The sequence below is a fragment of the Camelus dromedarius genome, chromosome 23, assembly GCF_036321535.1.
Source record: "Camelus dromedarius isolate mCamDro1 chromosome 23, mCamDro1.pat, whole genome shotgun sequence".
Classification (NCBI taxonomy): Eukaryota; Metazoa; Chordata; class Mammalia; order Artiodactyla; family Camelidae; genus Camelus; species Camelus dromedarius.
Genome location: NC_087458.1, coordinates 1,903,350 through 1,912,663, shown reverse-complemented (window position 1 = coordinate 1,912,663; position 9,314 = coordinate 1,903,350). Strand labels below are relative to the sequence as shown.

The 9,314-nt window shown below is 51.2% G+C and overlaps 1 protein-coding gene across 1 annotated transcript; it reads left to right on the top strand.

The window, feature by feature from the left end:
• Nucleotides 1-38: 38 nt before the first annotated feature.
• On the top strand, nucleotides 39-7,341 carry LOC105098909 (cytochrome c oxidase subunit 4 isoform 1, mitochondrial). Its single transcript, XM_031436612.2, has 5 exons — nucleotides 39-195; nucleotides 1,348-1,421; nucleotides 5,366-5,533; nucleotides 6,110-6,241; nucleotides 7,087-7,341. The coding sequence occupies exons 2-5, from the start codon at nucleotides 1,349-1,351 to the stop codon at nucleotides 7,221-7,223; spliced, it is 510 nt and encodes a 169-aa protein (XP_031292472.1). The 5' UTR covers nucleotides 39-195; nucleotide 1,348; the 3' UTR covers nucleotides 7,224-7,341.
• Nucleotides 7,342-9,314: the final 1,973 nt, after the last annotated feature.

The following is a 9,314-nucleotide window of genomic DNA, read 5'->3' as shown; positions in this document are numbered from 1 at the left end:
CCGGCATTTTACGACGTTCGCCGCACACCCCACTTCCGGTCCTGTGACCTCCGGCTCAGCTGGGCGCGGGGTGGAGTCCTCTTCGATCCCGTGGTGCTCCGCGGCGCGGCTTCGTTCTCTTCCGGTCGCGGGCAGCCGGGGCGTAGAGGGCGGTCGTGGCGGGCACGGTGCGCAGCGGCTGGGAGGCTGCGACAGGTGAGGCAGGCGGAGGCTAGTCCGCGCCGCGAGGCCGGGGAGGGGTCGGGCGCCGGGAGCTATCGAGTCTGCGTGCCCACCGCCTAACGCCCGCAGGAAGCGGCGGCTGGGCCTCAGAGCCGGGTGACATTGAGGCCGGCCCCCGAGGCTCCGGTTTTGGGGGCAGGCGCATCGTGGCCTGTGTGCCGTCAGGACGCACCCGGCTTATCCCATCTGCCCTGCCGCGCCCGCAGGCTGCCGTCGGGCTCTGACCTTGGAGTGCCCGCTGGTCGAGGGCGCGGGCCCGAGGGCAGGCCGCTTTGCAGGCTCCCGATCACCCTTTCAAACGGTGTCTGCGCCACCGTCTAGGATGTAACGGGGCTCCCAGGGGAGGCATCCGCTTCCAGGACTGGAAGAGGCTCGGTGTCTGCCCACAACACGGTACAGGCTGAGGGAGAAAAACACGGGAAACGGGGGCGAGTTCAGCCCTGACGTCATGCTTCTGTTTATTCTGCCCCTAATGGGAGTATTTTCCGAATGCATTCGTGATCTTTTTCATCGTCAACAGTCCCCTGAAAGTCTCAGTTTTAAGGGAGGGGGAGGTGGGGGAGATGGGCCTGACTCAGGAAAGGCCCAGGTGAGAGGTCGGTCATCCCGGTCATCCGTTGCCCTGCAGGGATTGGAAGTGGACCTAGGCCGTGTTTGCAGCCTTTCTCCCGTATTTTCTCTTCCTGTCCCATGCACATATTAGGTGTTTAACCAAATAGTGGGTGCAGTGCATGACGCAGTCCCTTTGAGTCGTTTACGTTTTTCCTCTAAACAGTGGAGGCCATCAAGGCAGCACAGTCTTGCTTTTCCAGTCTCCTTCAGAATTTTTTTCTCTTTGCTTTATAAGAAAGCCCGTTTTCTACGAATTGCCTTAAGCGTATACATACTATGGTGCTTGGTTTATAATGAAGCTCCATTAAAATGTACTGACTACTGAGAAGAAAACCTCGTCCTGGGTGGTTTTGTGAATTCAGAGCTGGTAACGAAGAACGAATCAATTATGTTGGGGGGGAGAAGAAAAACAAATTGCATTGACTTCCAAAATGCACTGGGGCAAAAAGAAGAATCATTCCTAATAGACGTTAACCCACATTCATAGAGAAGGGGTACATTTTTATCTTTCAGAATGTTGGCTACCAGAGTATTCAGCCTAATTGGCAGGCGAGCAATTTCCACCTCGGTGTGTGTACGAGCACACGGTAAGTGTAACTTTTCTTTTTGTTCCTGCTGTGTGGAAGACCCTGTGCTGGATTTCAAACACAGAGGGCTCAGATGGTTAAGGTCCTGATCATGTTGAGGTACTTTAGGAGAGGCGTAAATGTTTTAACAGGGCGTAGTTCTAGATTAAAGAGTATTTTTGAATCATACTGAGTACTAGTCTGGATGTTTGCTTATACTGACATTTTCTTCCTTTTCCTTCTTTCCCATGTTTTCGGATTCATGTTAAAGTTCCGTCACTTTTAAGAACTCTCCCCCTCCAAAAAACTCCCAACCACTTACCTTGAATACCATTTACATTATTGATTCAGTGGAAGAGAAGGAGCTTGACTTTCTAGCCTGAACTGGGTTTAATCTCATTTCTGTCTTGGACTAGCTACTTAAGTTTAAGAATCTGTTTTCTCACCTGAAATATCTGCAAAGAGCTTAGTTCAGTCCCTGGTGCATAGCAGGTTTATTTTGCGTTTATCAAGCATTTTCTTTGTACCTGACACTTAGGCACTTACAATGAAAAGAATATGAAATATGGAATCTTTCCACAAGAATGTTTGCAATCGGGAGAGGGACAGATACCTGAGGACAGTGTTTCAGTAAGAGATGGACCCTCAGGAGAAGTATTTGGCCTGGCCTGGGGTACAGGGGAGGCTTCTGGAGGAGAGGCCTTTATACTGAAGGAGCAGCGGGGTTAACTTCACATTCAAGAGGGGAATGGCATTCCAGGCAGAGGGAAAGTAAGCAAAAGGAGGAAATGGCAATCAGCTTGGCAAGTTGTGTTACCGAGGGGTCAAGTGCAAGGCTGGACTGGTGGGTGATGGAGTCGGGGACCACGCTTATGTACCCAGGGACTCAAGAGCTGTTACCTGAACTGCTTTATGTGTGAGTTTCCCCTTGAAATTGTGTCCTTTAATTGGTGATACTGTTGTCTTAGTTTTCTCTATATTCCTTATATTGCAGGGTAACACTATGGACACAGACTCTAAAACAAATCATTATAGTAAGAGTGTTACTGAAATATGTTATTTAAATGAGTAGATAATAAAGAAAAATTAGTTGTTTGCTTAATACATACAGAAACATTCCTTCACTAAAAGTTTAGGAAGTCACCACAAAGGATAAATTTTGTTTCCACTTTGGCCTTGCTAATGTATTTCCTTAGCTCTTTATTTGGTTAATTTAGTTTGAAGTATAATTTACAGAAAGTAAAATTTATCTTTTCTAGGTGTAACGTTCTGTGGATTTAGATAGACTCATACAGTTGTACAACAGCGACCCCATTCACAACATACAGCATATCCATCACCCCAAAAAGTTTCTTCCTGTCCCTTTGGTCGTTCTGATCTGTAAGAAGCCAACTTCTATTTCCTTTAGTGGCTCTGGCCATGACTTATTCTTAGGTATTGATTTTGGCATAGGAAGTAAGAGCTTGTCAGTCCCTTCTTAAAACCCTAGAATAAGAACAGCAACTGGCCTCTCTGATTTCATCACATTGTACTCAGAAGGGCAGATAGCAGCCCAGACCAGCCCTCCCTGTTTGCTCACCGTCCCAGCCCTGCTGGTGTTTTGTTCCTCAGATACACCAGGCTCGTCCTCCTGTCTCAGAGCTGCAGAGTTGTGGATGGTTGCTGCTCTGTAATCACGCTTGGCTCTGACCACTGGTTCTAAAGATGCTCCCTCCTTACCCCACCCTGCCTTGTTTTCCTTAGAGCACCAACTGGTGTGCTGTGGGTTTCTGTGTAGCTCGTCCTCTGTCTCTGTCTCTAGAATGCAAGCTTTTGGAGACCAGGACCTTACCTGGTTCATTCACTGCTGTGTCTCCAGCACACAGTAGGCAGGTGGAGAAAACTGCAGTCCACTAGATGAGTCTTGTCCTTTCGTTTTAAACGTCTGATTGTTCAAGTCTTATCTGAGTACATGAAGCAGTTCACAAGTAAAACAGGAACACAATATACTGAGTGCTGTTGGTAGCCACTGTCGGCAGCTTGGATGTTTGTGCGGTGACGCGTCTAATGAGGGGGATGCTGTAATTCACCAGGTTTCCTCAGCAGAGACTCCCGAGTCCATCGAGGTTGAGGATAGAACTGGTAAAACATTCAGCAGAATGCTGTCTTTGCTCTTCTCTTTTTAAAAGGAATAGGTGGTGCATTAGCCACTATGTGCCTGTGGTTCTCCCCCCACCAGTTTGCTGGGGGCCAGGCCCAAGGTACTGAAGAGTCCATGGCAGCCCTGAGATTGCGAGTTGGCCACTCTTGGTCTAGAAAATGCAGTCTTGTGCTTAGAGTGCTTTAAGGAGATGAGCATTCATATCTTTATAACAGCTTTATCGAGATGTGATTCATGTAATACATTGATTCACCCATTTAAAGGGTACACTCCAGTGGTTTTTATGTCTTCACTGAGTTGTGCTGTTATCAGTCAATTTTAAAACATTCTCATCACCCTAATTAACATCTATTTTTAATAACATGCATAAACTTGAGTGCTTTTTAGTCCACTCATCATTTTAATAGAATATTAGAATCTTAAAATTGTAATTCTAGTCATTTTCATCTCAGATCCTTTAGGGATAAGGTTGGGTATGAACGTACAAGTGTGCTAGTCATTTGCATGGCACAGATAAGCATCTGGAGAAATTATACTGCTTTGTTTAAGACTTAATGTTTGATTTCAGTACTGTTAACGTGATTTGGGAGATGTTAATCGTTGGGACTAAGCTAATGGAGGTGAAGCATTTTTGTAGGACTTCATACCTCCAGACCAGTTTGGAACACAGTTCTCTTGCAGGCACAGGGTAGAACCAAACACAACTTAGGAGGGAAAGCCCTAAATAAAATTTAAGACATTCCTTTTGTTGTCTGCACCTTTTCCCTCTTTACTGGAGTAATCCATGGATACGTACTCATTTTAAGGCATGAAAATTTCTATCTTTTTGAGCAGAAGTCCCCATTTCATCCTGTCTTCTTTCTACTGATAATGTAGGGTTTACTTTGCCAGGAGTTTTATGTGTTTAGTTACATATACATGTGAGTATGTGTAAGTAACATCTTTAAAAAGAAAACAACCCTGATCACGTTCTGTGACTTGGTGGGCACACACACAACTGTCCTTCCATTTTGAGCACACGGCTCTCCCTCATTCATTTTACTGTTGTAACTTGTTTCCTGACACACGTATACCCTTCATTCCCTTTCTCTGCCCTGCTTTTTCTTTTTTTCCAGAGCCTTCATTTCCCAACACAGTGTCATTTATTGTTTGATTCTCACTCCTAGCCTGTAGACACCGGCAGGAACCGTTGCTGTGCTCACTGATGATCCTAGACTCCAGAACCACACTTGGCATACAGCAGGTGCTCGGTCAGCGTTTGTTGACCAGACGAACGAATGGTTCCGTGATACCCCTTTCTAAGGAGCGCAGTTTCTAAGTCCAGCCTCTAGTGGACATAGCTTATTTGACATTTTGCCGTAGTAAGTAGTGCTGCAGTAGCCATCTTGTGCGTCTTTCTTTCTGAAGTTTGAGCCCTTGTATGTTTTTTGAGTTTATATTGCGCTGGTTCTTCCTCATTAGTTGGAGTCACTTGCAGAAGGGACTTCATTTGGTCCGGCCTCCAGTCTGGGGTGGGGACCTGAGAGCTGTGTCTGACCTCTGCACGAACACGGTCGGTTACAGCAAGTGCTGCCTCGTTAGCCGTGCCCGGAGGCTTCTGGTTGGCCGTGGAGAGGGTGCTGCGCCGTTAGCCGGCCCCCGGCGGCCCAGCCTGCTCCCTGTTTCACGCTGCAGCCCTGCAGCTGTTTGGAGTGGTGGCCGCAGCCCCTAGGCGACTGAGGATTTCGGGGTGCACATACTTGTACTTGGGGTTTTAGAAGTGCCACCTTGTGTGTAACTCTGAACCTATGTGAATTTTCAAGTCTTTATCCAATGTGTTTTTTAGGAAGCGTTGTGAAGAGTGAAGACTATGCTCTCCCGAGTTACGTCGACCGGCGTGACTACCCCTTGCCCGACGTGGCCCACGTCAAGACCCTCTCTGCCAGCCAGAAGGCCTTGAAGGAGAAGGAGAAGGCCTCCTGGAGCAGCCTCTCCATTGATGAGAAAGTTGAACGTGGGTATTGCAGGGAGGCGCAGGCAAAGCCTGGGTCAGGAGAGAATCCTCCTGGGTCTGGGCTGCGAGCTCTGGGCTGCTGCCTGGAGAGCGGTGTGCTGGGGAGCGGGGCGGGGGTCCTGGTTCTGTGGGGCTGTTCTGGGCCTGGTCCCTTTGTCTGTGCTTGTGGGCTCCAGCCCCGGGAGGAGCATGAACGCGGACGCAGAGGCGCTGAGTGCATAGCGTGTGAGTGCACCTCCTCGGGGCTCTGCTGGGTAGGCCTGGGCGTACTGTAGGTTATCGGCGGAAGACCAGGGAGCACCGTCAGGTAGGAAAGAGGCATGAAAACACTGTGCTTAAACAGACCCTTCTGCCTCAACTTAGAGAAGAAAGAATGTTTTTCTTTTTTGCACCCAGAGCCAACTCCATGCATTGCCTTCCTTCCCTCACCCCTTGCATGTGTGTGTGTGTGCATGGGTATGTCAGGGCCTTAGGCATGTATTGTGTTCCTGGCTCCATGTGTGCCCCGTGTCATGGGGAGGGAAGTTGGGGCAAGGAGGGTCTCCGGGCCTGCGAGCGCTGTTCGTCTGTCCCCAGTGTATCGCCTTAAGTTCAAGGAGAGCTTCGCAGAAATGAACAGGAGCACCAACGAGTGGAAGACGGTTGTGGGCACAGCCATGCTTTTCATTGGCTTCACTGGCCTCGTTATCATCTGGGAGAAGTGCTACGGTGAGCGGAGCGGGAGGAGGGGCTGGCGCTCAGAGCCTGGAGTTAGCCAGCATGGCTCCATCTCAGTGCTGGGGTGGCCGGCGGGGTGGCCATCACACACCTTGGCCACCTCTGTTCTGGGCTCCATCCAGGGGTGGTTTGCCAGGTTTGGGAAACTGGCTGACGTGGACTGAAGTGGTGTTAAGCCAGAATCTTGAGTTATTCAGAGTGGGCCTTGCTTGGTAGTGAATGACTTAACTCTGGACCACACACCGCATTTCCAGTAGTGGTTTATCACTCAGAAGAAGGCGTAGTGAAGGTTCAGTTGTGGCAAAGGGAACTCTTACTCATCTAAGGGACGTTTCAGCTGTTCAGGACTGTAGCTCAGTAACCAGAGTTCTGGGTATTGAGACCTAACAGTTACTGCATAGCCAGGGTTGGGGTGGCCTGCCAGTTCTGGTGCTGCCTGTCCCAGGTTCTTTGTTTCCAGGTGGAGTAGGTCCAGTCCCCTCTGAGAGGTATAATGTGTCCTCGTGGTCTCCCGTGGACGGGGCTCAGGAGCAGACCCGGGCCTGTCTGACCTCCCCCAAGTACCCTGTGGTTGTGTGTGCTCTCCACTGGCCTGTAGACCCATTATCTGTATCCTAGAGAGATGTTCTGCTTTTAGCTGAAGTATTTTATTGCTAACTTTTACAAACAAAGGAATAATTTGGAAATATCAAGAGCTGTCAGTGCATTTGTGTGGCTGAGGGTGTCGAGTGGCGGGTGACTTCACCACTCGGGTGCCAGGGAGACGGGGAAGACCTAACCCATGTAGCTTGTTGGCTTAGAAACAACTTGCCTCATGAAGTTGTTTTGGACTGTAGTGTACGGCCCCATCCCGCGCACCTTTGACGAGGAGTGGGTGGCCAAGCAGACCCAGAGGATGCTGGACATGAAGGTCAACCCAGTCCAGGGCTTCTCGGCCAAGTGGGACTACGACAAGAACGAGTGGAAGAAGTAAGAACCTGCCACTCGTGCACCTGGCCTCCCCTTGTTCTGTCACCTCCGTGCAGCTCGGCCTACTTACTGGAAGCCGTCCTCACAGCATCAGTGCTAATAAACGAGCCGTTTACGTGAAATCCTTGTGATCCGTTCTTTGATAACTGAGTGAAATGAAAGTGTCATCTAAACACAATGGGTTTCTCCCAAGTGTCTGTAGTAAATACATTTCGGGTATAAATGAAATGGCAAAAGTAAACTATAAGGTGATGTATGAAAACTAAAAATACAGAGTCCTGTGGTACGGTAAGTTTTAGATTTTTGACAAGAGGTTTTTATGGGCATTGAATCCCATTGTAGTAGCCAGACCGACAGATGTCACCGTGGCCACCTTTCTCTTGGGATTGTCTCTCTCCCCTTGGAATTGTCAGTGTTGGGGTGTGCGGCCCCGAGACTGGGGAAGGCAGGCGGAGTTCTGAGCTCCCCAAGGAGGTCCGGGTGATGGACTCTTCCCTGGGCCTGCTTGTGGCCGGCCCTGTCCCCTGGGTACTCAGCCTTTTTATCTAGAAGGCAACAAGGAAGCCGGTGCCAGGTCGGGCAGTGGTTGAAGGGTCCCTACCCTGCCCCTGGCAGGCTCCCCGTGGGGCTCGTCCCACTGTCCTGTCCCCTACCCCGCTCGCTCTCCAGTCTCTGCCCCTCACTGGCCGTGGGCCGCAGCATTGGTACAGGAGCGACACCAGGACGGGGGCTGTATGGGAGGAAGTTGGCCCCTAGAGCAGGACCAGTGGAGTGTCACAGGAGGCCTTCGGGAGGTCGTGGGACAACTTGAGCTAACCCACTCAAAATCCAGAGCAGGTTAAATACTGTCTCTGATGGTAGTGTCTTCCTGCGGCCTTAGAAATGCCCTTGACCGTTTGTTCTCAGAGGGCCAGCTGACTCCCGTCGGAGGCCCTCTGGTGGGGACAGAAGATGCTGGGAGCTGCGGGGCAGGAGTCTGCCTGTGAGGCCCAGTGTGCCCCTGCATGGCTTCGCCTACGAAACTGGGGCCTCCCACTGGGTGATGCCATTTTGGCTCCTTCCCAGGGTGGGTTCCTGGGGACCTGGCTCAAGGTCGCCCCAGCCCATCACCTGGCTCTTCCGACCCTTTGATGATCGTGAGTGGGGCCCTAGTCTGGGCCAGGGGCCCCAGTACCACTGTCATTCCTCAGAGGACCCGTAAGAGGAAGGGGCCCTGCCTAGGATGGATGGTGGGACTGAACTCCGCTGGAGGCAGAGGGCTCTGCCTGAGTGGAAGTGAGAGGTGGGGACTGCAGGTCCCTCTGACCCCTAGACTCGGCTTCTACCCACACGGAGTCTCCCTGAGCCGGGGGCTTCCTGTGGGGGGATCAGGCTCTTCCGGCCTCACCACCGCGCAGGAACCACCCTCTTGCACTTGCTAAGAGGACTGCTGCCACCTGTGTCCGTGTCAGATTCCAAGCTGTGACTGTTGTCCTGTCATCTCTGTTTTTGTGTGTGTATGCCTTCAAAAAAATCCCTCTACTGCCATTTTAGTGGGAATTCAGGAGGGAACAGAGTTAGTGCTGGGCCTAAGCCCCTCTATCCTCCATCCTCAAGCTGGAGGCCCGCTGACCATTTGCGGGTCATCTGCATGTCATGGGGACATAACGGTGAAAAGGACCCTGGGGACCACAGGAGCGCCGAGGACAAGGGAAACAATGGAGAAAATAAGTTTTAAGGGCACTCTGAGGGGCCGATGGAGGGGCGTTTTGGGTGGGGATGGGCGGCCTCACCGAGGAGGCGGCACGTGAGCTGAGCCTTGACTCACACCCAGGCTCGGCAGAGGCAGGGACAGTGGGGTGCAGGCGTGGGTGGTTCACACTCACAGGACTGTGGGAAAGGCCAGGAGGAGGAGAGAGCTTGCTCTGTTCAAGGACCTGAACGATGACCAAGGGGGCTGTGAGGGAGAGGGAGGGTGTGGGGGCAGGTGGAGAGCTCAGATGCCCAAGCACAGGGGCCTCATGGGCCCCGGAAAGAGGGCAGGCTGAGTCCTCTTGAGGGGCACGTTCTCGTAGCCCCTGATGCCCCCCACCCAAGGGTGTTCTGGGAGAACCTC

What these genes read in the sequence shown, in the direction of transcription:
- LOC105098909 (XM_031436612.2), top strand. Translation starts at nt 1,349, where the DNA reads ATGTTGGCTACCAGAGTATTCAGCCTAATTGGCAGGCGAGCAATTTCC. An exon ending in GGTGTGTGTACGAGCACACG is followed by an intron (nt 1,422 to 5,365) that starts GTAAGTGTAACT and finishes TGTGTTTTTTAG; the next exon opens with GAAGCGTTGTGAAGAGTGAA. An exon ending in CATTGATGAGAAAGTTGAAC is followed by an intron (nt 5,534 to 6,109) that starts GTGGGTATTGCA and finishes GTCTGTCCCCAG; the next exon opens with TGTATCGCCTTAAGTTCAAG.